The 19169-nt window shown below is 35.9% G+C and overlaps 2 protein-coding genes across 17 annotated transcripts in view; one reads left to right on the forward strand and one right to left on the reverse strand.

The window, feature by feature from the left end:
* The window catches only part of LOC127859436 (dual oxidase 1-like), a 44969-nt gene extending 29851 nt beyond the window's left edge, over positions 1-15118 (reverse strand). For 2 of the 5 annotated variants that reach the window (XM_052396802.1, XM_052396799.1), the window contains exons 1-15: positions 14740-15118; positions 12969-13031; positions 11208-11279; positions 8985-9155; positions 8351-8538; positions 7905-8112; positions 6350-6513; positions 5357-5417; positions 4860-4956; positions 4506-4581; positions 3273-3375; positions 2433-2605; positions 1688-1866; positions 1185-1303; positions 430-564 (exon numbers count right to left, since the gene is read on the reverse strand). In XM_052396802.1, the coding sequence (XP_052252762.1) occupies positions 430-564; positions 1185-1303; positions 1688-1866; positions 2433-2605; positions 3273-3375; positions 4506-4581; positions 4860-4956; positions 5357-5417; positions 6350-6513; positions 7905-8112; positions 8351-8538; positions 8985-9155; positions 11208-11279; positions 12969-13031; positions 14740-14770 (1840 nt within the window). In that variant the 5' untranslated portion in view covers positions 14771-15118. Of the gene's footprint in view, positions 1-429; positions 565-1184; positions 1304-1687; positions 1867-2432; positions 2606-3272; positions 3376-4505; positions 4582-4859; positions 4957-5356; positions 5418-6349; positions 6514-7904; positions 8113-8350; positions 8539-8984; positions 9156-11207; positions 11280-12968; positions 13032-13463; positions 13580-14739 lie in introns of those variants that run through there. The other 3 variants (XM_052396798.1, XM_052396800.1, XM_052396801.1) reach the window with 3 other exon arrangements.
* The window catches only part of LOC127859437 (dual oxidase maturation factor 1-like), a 124149-nt gene that overhangs the window by 64853 nt on the left and 40127 nt on the right, over positions 1-19169 (forward strand). For 2 of the 12 annotated variants that reach the window (XM_052396803.1, XM_052396809.1), the window contains exon 1: positions 15549-15849. The exons of 8 other annotated variants lie outside the window; for them this stretch is intronic. In XM_052396803.1, the coding sequence (XP_052252763.1) occupies positions 15725-15849 (125 nt within the window). In that variant the 5' untranslated portion in view covers positions 15549-15724. Of the gene's footprint in view, positions 1-13692; positions 13812-15548; positions 15850-19169 lie in introns of those variants that run through there. 2 more of the 12 variants (XM_052396814.1, XM_052396810.1) reach the window with 2 other exon arrangements.

The raw sequence follows: 19169 nt of genomic DNA on the forward strand, positions 1-19169 counted from the left end.
GCAAACATACAAATAGAAGAACAAAACCGATAATGAATATAAGACACAACGCGGAAAGCAACAAGACTAATTGTATCATATATAGTAAATGCGTGGTCATGCATGCCTTTAGAAAATAACGCCAGTGTTCTACATGTATGCATGTTTGTTACATATACCTACGTGCCCCAAATAAGCAATGGAGTCATACATATTTAAGTGAAAAAAAAACTGGGGTGTTATACTGTACGGATTCAGATAAAAAAAATAATCGAAGCCATCAATATGTGAATAACTATTGCAATAAATTAGTATCACTTTCTGATAGCATACGGCCACGGCATTTTATGTCAATGTGTTCGCATATAATTTTCAAAAGCTTTGATCTAGCAACTTTGGTTACATGGCAAGATTGTATCCCAAAGTTCATTCACCACTGTCTCTACGTACGGAATGGAATCAGTCCGAATGAAACCCACACGATGATGTAGGAGGCCTCACTTCCAGCGAAGTAGTCGTAGCCCCTGTGGGGCGTGCACGGCTCTAGGACCCTTTCGTGCACGTAGATGCTCGGGCACTTGTGATCTGAGGAGGAAATAGAAGACGTGCACGGTTGTATAAGATTGTATGTATTTGCGCGTTTAAAGTTTCATATGGTCGGCGAAGTACCGGTAGGGGAATCACTTGGGGATTTGCACAGTACAAGAACTCTCCCGTATACGTAAAGATGCTCTGTGTTCGGGGTATGGAATAAAAGACGGTCAGTGCCTTACTTGAAGTGATTTGCACGCGACTCGTTTATTGTGTTTGTAACTCAAACTAGATACGTTTGGAATAAAAATTTACCGAAAAAAATCTAGTGGAAAGAAACAAGTAAACATATAAAAAAAACGACAGAACCGACATAGTTTCGGTATATATTTGTATTCAATGATGGCACATGGGTTCATAATTTAATTTATTAGCTTGAAATCCTTGGACCCACGACTTTTACACAAAGATTAAAGTTCGATTTAAATCGGAGAAGTACATTAGGCAGTACTATTAATATGACGTTTGAAGGCAATCAAACGCAATTGGAAAACTATTTCTACGCAGGATAGATCAACCAACCGGTGATCGATCAACCAACCGACGCCCCAACCAACCCACCAACATGATTTGTGTGTGTGTGGTGGATGGAGAAAGGGAGGGGGCATAATTACCGTTGCTGTACTGGAACACGTTGTCTTGAATACCAATGAAGTCGAAGCGCGTGGAGTTATGGATGACGTCATGCATACGTATACGCTTAATCTGAGCTATCTCCGCCTCGTTAAACATCCTGTTGGAGATAGGCACCACAATTAGTGTGTAATGTATAAGGAAAACAAGTGGAAAATAATCGGATAAGAAGCCAGTCTAAATAAAATAAAATTTGTGCAGAGGGGAAGCAGGACTTAATACATATTTAAAGCGGCGAGCGTGCCTTTATCTTGTCTTTCAGAACAATATTCTTCTAAAATATGGGCATTCGGGTATAAAGTATTCAGTTATTAAGATTATAGAAGATCAAGCATGTTTCAGTAATTATTTTTGACTTTGTCCAGAACAATTTAGTGCATTGATTGTAAACATTGTTTTGTGTATTCCAAAATAAAAAAGTCAATATATCAGGAAGTCAATGTACTAATAGAATATACTTTTATAAATTGAAATACGTTTGTACCCATTCTCTCTGTTCTCGAACCAGAACCGATCCCCGTCACGGATTCGAATAAATTGGTCCCTCAATATGGCGCGGAACAGGGGCCCGGGCCCGCCTGTAGGGGTCGTCTCCATCATGCCGCCGACGAACACATCGATGTCATCCAAACCGCCGTACAAGCTCTCGAGTTTCCGCAACGCCTATGAAAGATGTATGCGGAAATTGTAAATGAACGTCGCATTATTTGGAAACTCTCTAATGCATCGAATATCGCAAACATAACCACGAACGTGTTTGCGAAAGATACCGCCAGTAAAACAATGTTTACGTGATTGACATTTGTTTAAAGTCTATGCTACCAGCCGGCTAAAAGCAAATACATGTACATGTATTATTATGAAATCTTTTACGCTCATGTGTCAAAGACTACGCGGAAAACGTGTTTCGTGAGATAAGTTTTATAAATAGTGATGTCCGGTTTTCAGATGAACACCACGACAAAAAAAACGCTCAGTTAAACAATATACCTATGCCTAAAGACAATACCTTAAGTCTTAGCTTAAACACTTGACTATAATGCGTGTTCTCATGATATCCAAGTAAATAATTTATTACTATTCCTCTTATAATTACAATCGTAAAACATTCTACACATACGTAGGCAAGCATTATACTTCATAACTAACCATAATCATGTTTCTGAGCAACAAAATAGACGACCAAACAAGAAAGCTAAATAAATAACACGAAAACACGTGTAAGATACCTCAGGGTTTGATGCGTTCAGCCATGGGTTGATTTCCGGGAAGCTTTTGACCCTCGGTAGCCCCATGTATTGCCTCACTGAGTTGAAGTCTGGCAGCCCGTAGTCCCGACCTCGCATGATAGTCTGGGCCACATAGTCGTGGCGGGAGAAATGTAGGGGGCCATAGAACTTACCTGAAACGCAGGCATCAATATTTAATAGTTCTTACAATGAAATGCTCAAATAAAATTAAATACTTAACATGGGATGGGTTTGTTGCTAAGATCTAGCATGGAAACACAATTAAAACACTCATATTTTAAATAGTCCTTAGATACAAAAATGTAGCGACTAATGAACCAAGGTTGCTTGTGAAAAGGAATTTATACTTAAACTTGTCGAAACCAAATAATACGATAAGGGTGAAAAGTCGTTTTCATGGCCCATTGTAGTACCACATCCTTCAAATTTGGCTATCATTATTGAAATACGAAAATTAAATTCACATAAATATTGAATAAGTTTACGTTTATATTTGATTTTTTTTTCGCGATCATGAATATTCGCACAAAATGTAATTCAATAGTCAAACATACAAATAGTTCCTGTACACTTATATTATACCGGTATTACTATATATATGAACCTTGTTCTTGGACAACTGGGCTCACTGCATGTGCATATAGTGTCCGCCCAGATTAGCCTGTGCCTCGTAAAGAAAGTTTCTTATAAAAGAAAATCCAGTTTAGGCGGAAAGTGTCGTCCCTGAGTAGTTTGTGCGCACGCATTAAGCACAGAATTCCAAGAACGAGGCTAATAGTATCAAGTGTTATTGTAAGATGACATGCGCAGTAACCGTACTTTGCAGATCCTCGACCACCTTCGTGTCTTCGGCCTCCGCAATCTGGGAAACCATTCCCATCAACGTCTCCTCCACCTCATCCTCTCTCTCCATTAATACCTCCTAGAAATGTATGTCACATGGTTGAGTAATAAAGAGTTGTTGATACTAGCAATGCGGTAGTTGAGTAATATAGAGTATTTGAAACTAGGAATGTTATAGTTGAGTAATATAGAGTATTTGATGCCAGCGATGTGATAGTTGAGGAATATAGAGTATTTGATGCCAGCGATGTGATAGTTGAGGAATATAGAGTATTTGATGCCAGCGATGTGATAGTTGAGGAATATAGAGTATTTGATGCCAGCGATGTGATAGTTGAGGAATATAGAGTATTTGATGCCAGCGATGTGATAGTTGAGGTTATAGAGGGTATTTGAAACTAGGAATGTAATAGTTGAAGAACAAAGAGTACTTTAAACTATCAATATGATAGTTGAAGAATAAAAAGCATTTTCTACTAGCAATGTGATGTTTGAGAAACAATGAACATTTGATACTAGCGATGTAGAAACAATTCCCATCCACTTCTCCTATGAATATGTTACATAATTGAAGAATAAATAATATTTGAAACAAGCGATGTTGAAACCAGTCCCAATACAGTCCGAACAATCGCGACTTGTTCCTATCTGTTTCCATTCACTCACTAGGAGTATGAAATGACTGATGAAACAGAAATGTTTAACCCATTTATGCCTAGCGTCCTGAAAAAAGGACATTGCAAACAGCGTAGACCCAGATGAGACGCCGCATAATGCGGCGTCTCATATGGGTCTGCGCTGTTTGCTTAAATGAATTTCTTTATGAAATATTCTAAATATAGAAATAAATATACTTGACACCCCTAATTTTGGAAATAAATTGATCCAATTTAGAAGGATGGGAGAGTCCACTGGGCATAAATGGGTTAATTTATAAAATGGGAAGCCATGCCAATACACGCCTGGCTCTTCTACTGCATTCTCTGTCTGGATATCCGGTTGGTAGTATGGGATATAAAGAGAACATAAACGAACAACAAAGAAAGACAGACGTGTCATAGAAATACAAATAACTTACACGAAATATCTTATCATTTCAGAGATATATGATCTGAGACAGTTAGATGTTATCCGCCAAATTACACTGGTACAAATTTGATTGGATGGATGATTGCAAATGACAAACAGATTCAACCGTATCAATTTTACCTGCGACTTCCAATACATGTTGCATAATCGAAGCGCAGGAAACGCACCGGATGAGGCGTTGGCACATTTTATGTTTCTACAATATTCATCAAAACGTGTCAACAAGTTTTGCTGTTTTTGTTAGTGTGTTATATGTTATTATTTGTTTTTCATTTGTATTTTCTATTTAAACAATTTCTAACAATCTTTCAAAATAACTTGCACGAAAAATACATGTTTCAATTTCAACTTTCTTCTCATTTATTAATTTTTCCATAAAATATTTTCCCTTAACTTCAATTGATGCGAGAGAAAAATTTCAATAGATATATCGTTGGATTCCATAGTACAAGTATTATTTTGCATATTGGCTACCTTTGATGTAGTCCGGCGGGTATTAACGTCATTATGTAACGTATGGCTGAAGCGTCAAATACGGCAGTGACGTCAGGATAGATGTCGGATTTATAGCCTGGAAAATTCAACGTATACAAAATATGTTTTATTAAACCATAATTACGTTCTTTGATAGTCCTTGGTAAATATTTTGCAAATTTATGCATGGAAATATTGTGTCTAGCTGTAAATTTAGCTGTACTTTTAAACAAATACCATCTGTTGATATACCACTCGTAGACTACAATTGAACGAGAAAACTTTCTAGTAAGGTGGCAATGCATTGTTTTCATCGCATATCATTGTAATTTGTTGTTTGAGTGCTGCGGTAGAGGAATTATTAAACGTCAAATTATGTAAGGGTTCTAAGGTTTATTTCAGAGTTTATGTGACTGAACACAATTTATTAATTGTATTCGTTTTTCTTTTTCACCATTGACCGATCTTCAGCATGTACAATATTGCTTTTGCCATACCTGTATATTCCGGTAAACTTTCGCCAAGAAGTAGGGGAAGCCACTCATAAACGATAACATTCTGAAAAAGCGATACGGCGTGTTTAGTTTCATTATTACGGTACTTCTTCTGTTTAAACAACAATATAGTATTTTAGAACATAATGAACAATAATATTGCGTTGAAAATCAGCTTTCTTTTTAAACAACACGAATTTATGTATTTGTTTCAAACAATCAAAATCTACGTGTAAAAGAAAGTATTTTTGAATTCGTAGCGTTCTTTTATTATTATTTGCAAATGTGGTTTAATACTTATTTTCAATAAATTAGAAATCTCGAGACAAAACATCATTCGTTTAAGGCTCGAAGTAAGAATTCATCGTATAAAAAATTGTTAAACTAAGCCAGAGGGGGTTATCACGTGACAAGCATTATTTGCGACGTCCATTCCGAGGCAGGTATTTTTCGCCGTTTTATACATTAGTTTTATTTATTGTTTAAATGTCGCCCTCTTTCCAGACATATCAGCTGAAATTTCGTATTAAATTTTGCTCGTTATCTCGACTTTACCTGCTCAGAATTTTCTTAGTGGGAGGTGTAATTTTGTGATCGCGCTAAGAAATTTCGCAGTGAAGTCGAGCTGTAGAGCGAATTGTAATACAAAATAAACGCTAAAGACTTTCCTGCTGATATGGCTGGGAAATGAACGGCATCTATTTTTATGAAAGTAATGAAGGGTATAAAACGGCGAAAAATACCCGTCTCGGCATGGACATCGCCATCTTGTTTGTCACGTGATTACCCCTCTGTGAGCAACATGCTGTTTTTTATTACCGACGCAATCTGCGCTACAGTTAGCTGTAAAATGTGTTTCATAAATGGCAAATGTCACTGTGCAAAACCTGCCGATGACAAATTGAAGAATAAGTGCAAATTGACAAACTACGTAATAATTACAAAATAACAAACTAACGATGTACAGAAGGACAAGTGTTAAGTATTCACGCGCACCTGCAAGGTTGCGATGACCCATTCTCGAGCGCGTGCGAAAGTCTCGTCGAAGTCGTGATGATGGCGAGAGTCGAGGCGGTCCACGACTTTATTGTGGTACCGGAAGAAGAGGACGCCGAGCGACAGGATGCCAGGATTCTCTTGCGCATGCTTGTCGCCGAGTTCTGGGGAAGTATTCAAAAAAGGTCAGTGCTATACCGTCTAGTAGTGTTTCATTTTGAATTCGACGAGTACACCGAAAAATGCTTTAAACACAATTTAGTTTTCTGTATTTAGCTTTTGTTTTGGTTATTTGAAAATCAGAAAAAAGTATATGTAGTTTTCGTTGTTCGTTTTGAATTCGACAAAACGAACAACGAAAACTACATATACTCTTTTCTGACTTTCAATACACGAATTAAGAAACTTCAGTAAAATCGTAGTTATAATTATCCTAGCTGTATTTGTGTTCATATGAATTATTTTCCATATTTATGTGGGACATTTGTGAACGCCCAAATAAGCCCCCTCTAAGTTATGATTAGTAAAAAAAGCCGCACTGTACGTTTCGAGAATAATAACTGGTTTACAATTTCTAACTCACTTATTTACAATAGTTTATTAAATGTATTATTATTAAAATATTGCAAACATGGAGAGCAATAATCCGTTTTTCGAACCTGAGCATGTACTGTGGCACGATACCATGCTACATGACATTTGCAAGCGACCATGCGAGGACATTTGATTTGCACATTATTTTCCCCCTTGTAGGTATGCCTTGTAAAACAATTGTATGCTGTCAAAAATATTTTTCGGTTTTCTTACAAAATATGATTTGCTTATTCTATTATGTGTGCATGTTGTTTCGTATTGTGCCGTACTTTTTTGGCCATTGGTCACTTGCCATAAATAATGGACCACGAAATTGTGTATAATAAGAATGCAATACTGCTGCAGCAGCTGGAGTTTCACTTCTTTATATTGGGTTTATCAAAAGACGAGCTGCAGATTCCCAATGTGAGCGCCTAGTACGACGCAATATTCGATTATTCCAAAACGAAACAAACGATGGTCAGTCAGTCAGTCAGTCAGTCTGTCAAGTCAGTCGGTCGGTCGGTCGGTCGGTCGGTCGGTCGGTCGGTCGGTCGGTCGGTCGGTCGGTCGGTCGGTCTGTCTGTCTGTCTGTCTGTCTGTCTGTCTGTCTGTCTGTCTGTCTGTCTGTCTGTCTGTCTGTCTGTCTGTCTGTGTCTGTCTGTCTGTCTGTCTGTCTGTCTGTCTGTCTGTCTGTCTGTCTGTCTGTCTGTCTGTCTGTCTGTCTGTCTGCCTGCCTGCCTGCCTGCCTGCCTGCCTGCCTGCCTGCCTGCCTGCCTGCCTGCCTGCCTGCCTGCCTTCCTGCCTGTCTGTTTGTTCTACAGTGACTACTTCTGTCTTCATATACAAAGGGGTCATTTTACGTTTATTATCTTTAAAAACCACTAAATACTTTGTGATAAACTCAAGTAACTTATTATATAAAACATTGAACAAATTCACATCTTAATGCGATATACTGCAGGTAGCTACTTCTCCTTACTCCAGTATTCCAGCTGGTCATGGAACCGGTGCTCCACGGGGTCAGGAACCGCAACAAACGGAAGTCCCTCTGCATTCTTCTGCGGGTACTTGGACCACGCGTCCCCCGCGGCCAGCTTAGGGGATCGGTCCGCCTGAAGGTTCAGGGCTCGAACCAGGTTGTTTCCATACACAAAACTGCCGTCGATGTAGCTTGTAGCCTTGTTCACCTGTTTAAGGAATTGTAAGTTTTATGTCAACGTAGCTTATTTTAAAATGGATGAACATTCCTTCAAACTGGTGTGTGCTTACACAATGAGCGCTATCGTGTACCGGTATTACACTTGACGGAACCGATGAAAAATATTTTATCACAATCCCAACAGATTACTGAACATGAATTGGGAACTTCAGTTTTTTTCTAAATGTCAGAAATATGATCTTTTCAAGAAGAATAATAAGAATTGCCTGCTTTCTGGGCACATTTGGTGACTGTCCAGTCTGCTTGTCGTAGGCGACCCTCTCGTAGGGCAGGGCCTTGTTTCCCGCGCACTGTGGGTCGAACTCGGGGTCGCACTTTGGTACGGGTATGGAGAGGAGCTCCACGGGGCATGTAATGTCGTCTGTGTCGAGGAGCTCCAAGAATACCAACTGACCTGGGATTTAAGTGGAGACATGGTTGTGAAAAACAACACTTTTCATTTTCTTTTTACTGCACTTTATAATGAAAATGACTTCTGTGTGAAATACATGTTTGCGAGAAAATATACTCAGAGTAAGTAAATGAATATTTGATTAGGTTCCCAAAAAGGCAAAACTAATCACGCCCTACTAAAAAGTAAAATATTAATTCTACCAAAGAAGACACAAATAATCCTGTTCTACCACAGAAGGCGAACTTAATGCTGTCCTACTTACGAAGGAACAATTAATTATTTCTTACAAAAATGGCAAAATAATTCCCACCATATAAGGTACAATTAATAAAACCAAAGCATGCAATATGTATACTGTCCTACTGCAGAAGGCAAAAATATTCCCGTCACCCTAAAGAAGGAGACATTATCCCCTTTCCTACAAGAAAAGGCCAACTATACCATACCGAAGAAGGCGAAGAGGGCGGTCAGGTTCCTTTCATTAGGCGTGTACGTGTTGTTTGCATCCTTCTTGAAAAGCGTCTCGCTGATAAGCCGAGGGCTGGGCCGGTTTCTGCCAGATAGCTTGTACGTGTAGTCAAAGTATGCCGTGGTAATGTTCTGCTTCAGAGGCTTTCCTAAAACAAAATCAAAGCGCTGAGAGCACTGAAGTTGGTCGCAATTGCGCAGCTCAGTGCATATTGCGGTGCCTCAGTCTTTATTATTTCCGCCTAGCGATCTCAATGGCCCGGGGTTGATCTTCACTCTACTAGTTTTCTAAAGATCTCTTAAAGTTATGGTTCTACTCTTGAAATGAACTTGAGAGTGTATCAGCGCCCAAAGCTTTCGACCCAAGCGAGCTAAAATAAATAATGTACGTTTAAATTATGGAAAAAAACAACAACAGCACCTTATAATACAAGTATACGAAAAAATACGCAACAATTCTGTGTAAGTGAATCTTCGTTGGGAAACCCAATATCATTTATTCAATTCCAAATATTCAGTGGCACTGGGACTATGGACGGGCTGCTCGGCTTGTTGTTGGGTTACCTATGACTCGTCAACCATGTATGTATAGTGCGCTTGATTAGTTTCCTGTGCTCAATCAATTGATACTTGTTGCGTTTTTCTTTCGCATATTAAATGACACAACAACAAAGTTTTGAAAACACAGTATTTGTTTCTATTGTGTTGTTTGTGCTTTTAATTTTGTATATTATAATCGATTTCGGTACACAAACTAGCATATCCATCGAAGCGGTATCGTTATAAATGTATGGTGAGCTGATGGGGTAAGATAATGGTTTGCAAGCGGCACTGGTGACGCATAGAGCAATCAAACTAAAACAATTAAATTTACTCTCAAAAACACATCATCACGGTTGTTTCCCATAGCGACTGCCATAGCGACTGCCGTTAAAAAAAACGAATATGAACATGCGTACTCAATAGTGCAGGTGCACTTGGAAAACAAACTGACTAAAAGCACATCAAATTTCAAGAAACATACGACGCACTTTTAATCTGATATCATCCCGGTGCATTAGGTATGATGGGTGTGTCTCCAACCAAATACCCCGACCTTATCATGAAAAAATACTTTCCAAACAAATCAAATGCTTCCTGATTTGATTTATGTATAACTTAAATATATGGTCGTTGCTAAAAAAAAGTGGTTTGCACATTCATCATTTACAACATCCGTAATTCTTCGTATCATTCGATAAGCTTTTTTAAACGACGTGACTCATATTCCTTAAAACAAGATATGTGCATTAATTATAGTTTAATTAAAATTAATAAATACTCAATATTCGGTTTACTGCCCCTCATCGACCAATCAATGAATTTGGTTAAATGACAACTTGTGTTTGTTGCTAAAAACGCTTGAAGAAGGGGAAAGTGATAGATCAAAATACGACCACATCCTTAATGATTACCACGAAGATCAAATACACGAAAAATAAAATGATAATTCTTTTATTCATAGTTTCTATAAAAATCACTTTAAATGTGTTTAATTTACATTACGGATACAAACAAATACAGATCATAGCTGTAACTTAATTTGATTCGAAACGCTGAGAACAAGTAAAATCTCCGCGCGGAAATTGGCTATCGCAAGAACTAATGCACGTAGAAAAAAAATATATACGGATATTGATGGAACATACTAAACATGTTTAAACAAATTAAGATGACATTGCGAAATATTGTTCAAACACTATATATAATAATATGATTTTCTAAAAATAAACACTATTTCACAAATGTACACAATTTTATTGGTTAGGCATGGGTTGACGAGCAACTTTAAAATTTTATAACTATGGAAAGCGTTCGTATAAAAACTGCGCAACATATATGCAGTCATGTATCAGGGTCTTATGTGCGCGACATTTTCCATTTAGATAAGCGAGTGTCAATAATTAAAATATTATCATTTTAATGCAATTTTCCCATTACTGTGCAAGCACTGAGAGGCGTGTGATTTCGTCCCCCTAATCTGCATGAATTGTGAGTGAAAGAAGCAAAAACAGACATCAACAACAAAATTAACAACCGTTCGATCATAAAGTTACTTGAGTTTTCAAACTTGTACATTCGTAACGAAACGATCACCAATATAACAGTAAGAATATACAGGAGTTTTAATTGATTGTGTTGATGTTTTGTGAACGTTTTACCTGCGCTTCCCAAGCTTGGCGTGATCAGGTTGTTATAGTAACCATCAAATCGTTGTTGCGTGAACGCAGTTCCTGCAAAACATAAACCATACAAATGAGTCGCGCTCAGAGTAAGTGGGGATTAAATTCATGTGCGTGAAGTGTCGTCCCAGATTAGCATATTAAGTCCTCACAGACTAATCAGAGACGACACTGTACACCTAATCTGGATTTTCCCCGAGAAGAGTGTTCCTTTAACCCTTTGCATGCTGGGAAATTTGTCGTCTGCTAAAATGTCTTCTGCTGAATTTCTAAAATTAGCATTTTCTTAGATTTTTTTCAAAGAACACTATCAGAATAGCAAACAGTTTGGATCCTGATGAGACGCCACGTTCTGTTTGCAATGGCCTTCAAAATCCGGTTCCCGCACTGAAAGGGTTAAATGAAAAATACAATAAAAGCGGCAAGCGTCGTTCCTGATGAGCCTTTAAGAACCGCACATGCTTATCTGGGACGACACTTGACGTACATGTTTAATACCCCTTTTAACAGAGCGATGCTCAAATGAAAGAGTTAAAACTCTAACAATCGATGGATGCGGTAACTTATAAACAAATTGTAGGTTTTTAATAAGGATTTTGGACCATTGAGGGGAATATTTATGATCGTCAAACTAACGGTTGATGTTTACAAATATTAATTTCACGATCATTTAATTTACCGCACGTGGATGAGTGATGCCACTATATTTCAAAACAGGATGCTTAGAAATCAATATAAGTGTGATTTTCGGGGACTTCCCGTTTTAATTTATGTCATCATTTCAACGTCTAGAGCTTTTTGCCACCTCGTGCCAGGCCCAAATATCTGTTTTTCCTGCGTCATCAAGTAGACGTTAAAAGTCGCGTTGTTTCTGATTGCAACAGAGTAGGCGTTTCACCTAGGTAGGTAATTCGTTTGTTAAATGCGGTGAGTGGTCCAATTAAAGATTCTAAATTTGAATAGATATTTTTAAGCATAGCAGTTGCATACTTTAGAAACCAAAATGTACAAAGTAAATGTTCATAAAACAATGCACGTGTATTTATATAATGACACGACAGCATTGGGAAATGGAAACACATTGTTGGAAAATGTAAGAAAAATATTAAAAAGGTGTCCTATGGTATGGGAATATTGGTAGATCGTTTACATTAAACAATAATTCACTCCTAACGCATTACGTGCAAGCAACAATGTCATAAAGTAAGTTTGTGTTTTTTTTCTACCACAAGGTCAATCGCCAATACGTCAGCCTTAAATTTGTCTATCTGCATAACCAGTTTGTTCAATCCGTCTGTCCGTTGGTCCTTAAGTCCAACCATCCATCGTCCGTCCGTTTGTCCATCCGTACATCTGTCAATCCATTCATCCATCCATCCATCCATCCATCCATCCATCCATCCATCCATCCATCCATCCATTTATTTCACAATCAATTCCTCCAGCTAACAATTCATCCATCTAACAATCGATCCATTCATCAATTTATCTATCGATTCATCCATCCATATATCCATATATTCATCCATCCATCAATATATCCATATATTCATCCATCGATCCATCGATCCATCCATCCATCTCCATCCATTCATCCGTCCATTTATTCATCAATCCATACGTCGATGCATCCATGTTTCTGCTATTACCAGTTTTACAGGTATACCCCATATCAACTTTCATTCTAAACTAAGATAGAAAAAACGCAACGATATTGTAAACCTATGTGGTGTTGGTTACCTTTGTGTAGGCACAGCACCACTATCAACAATGCTCCCCACGTCCACAGGTTCTTCATGGTCTCTGAAAGTACAACAAAAACGATGCTGAAGAAAATCATTAAAATCATTTCCGCAAATGGACAAAATTTAAAAAAATTGTTTCAGATTCGAAATTTTTCGTTTTAGTTATGCTATTTGTGAGGAAACAGTAATACTTAACATTTACCATGCTCAAAAAATATACATGATATGCATCTTTTGACGATTTAAAAACCTTAACATTATAAAGCAGTGCAACGCAAAACGATTGAATAATTTGGAGAGCTCTGTTGTTGTCGTTATATTTTGTGAATCTACGAGGATTACGTATATGACTCCAGAGGTCAGTGGTTCTAGCCCTCTTGAAGGTTACTTTATATTCTTTTTTTCATTTTATTCCTGATTTTAACTGGAGCTTTTTAGATCCAATGTTTAAATTAATCAATATAAAGCATCTAATGACAAACTTCAATACATGCCAAAATCTGTGAAAAGGCTCCTTTAAATGTCAAGATACACCGCACACACCGTCTCCGAGTAGAGCAACATTTAATCATAAATCACGGTAATCACATTTTATACACGCCAATAATGTGATAGCGATTCTTCGGCCCAGCAACTATATACTAGGAAATGATAAGATATAGTACGCACGCGGAAGAAAAAAGCTAGTCTTGGACTAACGCTATTTGATTGGAGAAGCACGATTGCTATTTGATTGGAAAAGCACGATTGCTATTTGATTGGAGAAACACGATTGCTATTCGATTGGAGAATTGCGTATCAAGCAGTGTCCAGTGTCGCCAAAAACGTACTACTTCAGGTAACTACATAAACTAAACCATATCCACAAGATTTGTTTAAAAAGTCATTCGGATCTCGATTAATATCCTGGTTGCTCTTGACGTAGTTTACTGCTGCCGTGAAAGGGGAGTAACCGCTGCTAGCCAATGATAACTGCGCAGAGATTTTAAATGCGGTCTATCGGGAAAACGGTATATAATAAATGAATATTGCAATCAGCCGAGTTCAGCATTCAATAAAAAAACTTAAAAAAATCTTTATCCTGTCCTATCAGGATCGCGAATTCACGTGTATGGAAACATTGGTCCTGTTAAGCATTAAGAAAAGTAACAACTGCGAGGCTTTTGGAATAAGCAATATGCAGAAAGAATTGACTATTGGGTCATTACTGGATTTCGAAAAATATCACTGACTGCGGAGTTATCTTTAAAGATGCATCGATGAAATGATATTATGGCTTTCTGAATGACGCATTTTAACCCACAACTGGATTCTTAAATTTCATGAAATTTACTCAAGTTCGTAAAACAACGGTCGTATAGATATTTAAATGATATACATAATAATACACAAATAATATTTAAACCTTGTCCGAAGCAAAACAATTACTTGCGCGAATTAAGACTTATCCAGACGCACGGAAGTAAAAGTTTTTCGAATGATTAATATGAAAAGTTAAAGGCGTTGTGGAAATGACAAGTATTCTGGGACGAGTAAACAAATCATCCCACATTCGTTTGGTAGTTTTTTTACACAAAACAATAATTTAATTATAGTTATGTGTGAATGTTATATATAAAGTGAAAAATGCAATAGAAATGATGTCAACAAATACAAACAAACACATGTTTCGTTGTCCCACTGGGTCCCTTTAAATGTATGTTTAAGCGTTGAATCACGCTCTCTCATGTTTACAAAAGTATTCTGAACGAAAACGTGCAACTTACCTTGTATTGAAAAGGATCCGCAGATTTTCATCAAATCCCTGTCGCGACACAACTATGCATCGATCCCACTTTTATATCTTACAAAGTCGTGACAATGAATGGATGAAATTATGTTAATCATACATTTTGAGAAAAACAGTTAGATTTAACACCTGGTTAAAACTTTTTTTTAAATCAGAAATGTCTTGTGTTTACCACTTAATTTGTAAAATCTTTTAAACACGGGTAAATCCTGGAAGTCATCACGAAATATCACCAATAATATAAAAAAATGTGCACTTAATATTATTTGTTTAAATAAATGTAAACCTGTCGTTATGTTTCGTTCATGTAAACTAATATAAACGCGTTAACGTCTGCGCTTAACTGTATTAAAAAGCTGTAAACGCACTTGGACGTAACCTAACTATCAGTAACAGGCCGGTTACATTCAACGCGTTAATAACTTTTACGAAGTACACATTAATTTACTAATTTAATCTTACTGTCCTCTTGTGCGGTCTGATCTCCGTTTGGAACACCGTATTTACTAATAATCCGCCGACATTTATCAGAATTAAAGAATTATAGGCGACACAACTTACTATGATAGTATTATGTCAGAAATAACGCAGAGTGTCCCGTTTATAAACATTGCTATTTATTGATCAGCGTATAAGTAAATTTTTAGTAACGACTCTCTGATCACTTATCAATTACTAAATGCGAATGACAAGGCGCTCCGATTTGATCCGGATTTGATGTGTAAATGACATCGTAAGCTTGTCAAGAAATCGTGGACGACGTCAAATAAATAGCGGTTGCTGTTTTCAAGAGGATTACCCGAGCTATTGACCAATAAAAACGCCAAGTGTAACTGAAACCGGATAAGAAACGTGTATTTGGAAAATACGTGAGACCAGCGTGGACGTTTGTGGTATCGCAAATTATAAATACACTCAATGGTTTAATTGGGCACTACATATCAAATTGAACCGACCAATCAATGTTCGGGGTGAGAAGGCAATTTTCTGATGTAAAACTATATATTGGAGAAATAATCGCATACTTTTTAGATTCTTTGTGCGACGAACTTAAAATATTAAGGACTTCAAAAAGATACCTGTTCAAGTAAGTCTTTAGTGCAATGATATTGAGGGAAATGATGATGAAGAAGATTATGATGATGATGATGATGTTGATGATAATGATGATGATGATGATGATGATAATAATTATTATTATTATTATTATTATTATTATTATTATTATTATTATTATTTGTATTATTATTATTATTATTATTATTATTATTATTTTTATTTTTATTATTTTTATTATTTTTATTTTATTATTATTATTATTATTATTATTATTATTATTAGTATTATAATAATAATAATAATAATAATAATAATAATAATAATAATAATAATAATAATAATAATAATAATAATTATTATTATTATTATTATTATTATTCTTATTATTATTATATTATTATTATTATTATTATTATTAGTAGTAGTAGTAGTAGTAGTAGTAGTAGTAGTAGTAGTAGTAGTAGTAGTAGTAGTAATAGTAATAGTAGTAGTAGTAGTAGTAGTAGTAGTAGTAGTAGTAGTAGTAGAAGTAGTAGTAGTAGTAGTAGTAGTCGTAGTAGTATAATTATTATTAGTATTGTTATTATTTTTATTATTATTTTATTATTATAATTATTATTATTATTATTAGTAGTAGTAGTAGTAGAATGCTTTATTAGTATTGTTATTATAAGTAGTAGTATTAACTTTGTTGTTGTTATTATTATTATCAGTATTATCAGTTTTATGTCCCTCAGTCTATAAAAGTTTAGGGACATAGTTTGTTTGCCGATCTGTTTGTTTGTTGGTTTGTTGGTTGGTTTGTTGGTTTGTTGGCGTCATACTTTAACATTGTCAAAAACTTTTGGAATATTGAAGATAGTAACTTGAAATTTGGTATGCATGTGTATCTCATGGAGCTGCACATTTTGAGTGGTGAAAGGTCAAGGTCATCCTTCAAGGTCAAAGGTCAAATATATGGGGAGGGGGACATTATTATTTTGAATATAATTTATTGTTAATAAGTTTTGTTGTTTTTTTAATGACTGATGGCAAAATTATAACCGTTACCAACAATTAAAGGTAAAATAGGGTGATTAAATCAACGACGACTTCTCATTGTTAACGATTTAATTAAATGATGACATATATCTAAGTTTTCTGATTTTTTTTCTTCAAGCTACTATTTCTATACGTATTTTTAATTTCTTGTAATGCAAACCAGTTAAATTATTTTCCGAGGCTGAGCCGTGTTGTGCAACCTGATATCACGTCCCAAGTTGCTTATAGACTTTGTTTTATGAAATAACTTAAAATTAATGGTATTTATTGTATGTCGTACATATATTATACATTTTTTTTGTATTTTTATCCTTGACGCCGGCAAGAAATTATTTGTCTAGTAAATATGTATTGTTACAAAGCTTCCAAATCGTTGCAGCGAGAAAATTTGGATTACTTTTAATTTGTACTCAACATAGTTTATTTGTATACACTAATGTACCTTTTTTTACATGTTAATCATTTACAATACAGAAAAAAATGCAAATAGAGAAGAGAAAATACCGTTGTCACTGTTATTGACGAACGCCACCTTTGATACGTTTTGAGTGTTGGTCCTTGTGCTGTGTTTCGCTGTCGTGACCGTTTTAACAAATTGCGGTGAAAAGTTGCTGCAGCCAACCCTTAAAAATATAAACACATCTTCTACGTTCTGTGACTTATTTGAATGTGTTTGTTTACGTTCGAACATGCAACTATCAGCAGACACCGTTGAAGCATGTTCAATTTCAAACAACATCGGGAAACATGTCGTAAGATTGTTGATACTTTTTCTTCATTAAATGGGCATATGGACGGTATTTCCCTATATGTAGGCAAATTTGTCCTATAACACAATTTTAAGTGGATGCTGATTCTAAAAGTTTCAAAGGGACAATGTTTTATAATTTTTAAAATACATGGTTGACGGAACATGCTTATCAGCTAGGTCCGTTTATTGCAGAAACATCAAATAAGTTCTTTGTAATGTATAAATTTATTTAGTAAAATACAATACCGTACTAGCCATCGATATGCCTCTTTTAAAATAAGGTAGCGACAATGGATTATATGCATGGCCTTTGTCCGACTGTCTGTCATTATCATTTTGAAGATTGTCCCTCTTCAAATCTTGCAACATGGTATACCTTTTCACAGCTTGCAACATGGTATACCTTTTCACAGCTTGTAACATGGTATACCTTTTCACAGCTTTCACTGTTTAAAACAAATATAAGCAGCAGTAGGTAGACATGTGTCCCTCACTTCAATGATATGGTTACACGTATATTTCGTGGTCAAAAATTATATGCAAAGTACTCTTATAAATATGAGGTCGATATATATTCTTTGTATAATAATTGATTTAAATGTAAAATATAGCTGTTTAAAGCTGTATCTCTTGATAATGCAATATTTTTCTATCGAAATGTGATTTTTCTTATTCTTCGCTCTTCGCTCGCTCGAAAATGTTCCTGTTTTCAAAAAAAATATATTTTTTCGCTCGCCTCTTCAACTTAAAAAAAAATAAATCCGTAGACCAACAAATCAATTTGGAGTGGCCTAAAGCATTTAAAATGTCAACACGTACAGCAGCTGTGGATGCTGGTAAGCCCCTTCTTGTTTATGACCTCTAATTTTAGCCAAGTGGTGTTTCGCGGTGATTACCTTTTATTTCTGTCTTGTTGCGGTCTATATGGTGAGGTTATGAATAATTAAATTTGGCTTAATTGGTTATCTATGAATTAATATTACTACGTCATACTGCACCTTTTTCGATATACTTAAAGGTTTTTTTAATACGGCGATTGATTCAGACATTTAAAAACAGTCGAATGTACACATTCACTCTAAATGTATTTAACGTGGTTGGGACGTTTTATTCGAATGAACATCTTTCACATGACCACTATATAAGCGGAGTCGTTGATATTTATGCATAATAACAAGTTTAATACTGTCTTAGTAATGCATTCGAGTTTGTGATTTTTTAAATCGTAAAATAACTTACACAGTAAGCAACATACCACGTCATTTATAAAACGAGTTTGTTTTGCTACAAAAGTCTAACAAGAGTCCTGTCAAATAATGGGCGGCCCATCGTTTTGAAAATACTTCAGAAGACGTCTGGACAAATGTGCGTACTCCAACGCGCTCTATTGAAAACGACTGATCATTCATGGTGAACAGTTTTCAAGCGAAAACATATATTTTTTACTTAATTTCTAACGATATTTAAAAAACACGAAGTTTTGGGCTTATTAAACAGATTTTCAAATAATCATTTTCAAAAGAGCTAAGACCAGACGATGTATATTGGAAAATTTC

Source organism: Dreissena polymorpha, chromosome 15 (genome assembly GCF_020536995.1).
Source record: "Dreissena polymorpha isolate Duluth1 chromosome 15, UMN_Dpol_1.0, whole genome shotgun sequence".
In the NCBI taxonomy this organism is placed as follows: domain Eukaryota; kingdom Metazoa; phylum Mollusca; class Bivalvia; order Myida; family Dreissenidae; genus Dreissena; species Dreissena polymorpha.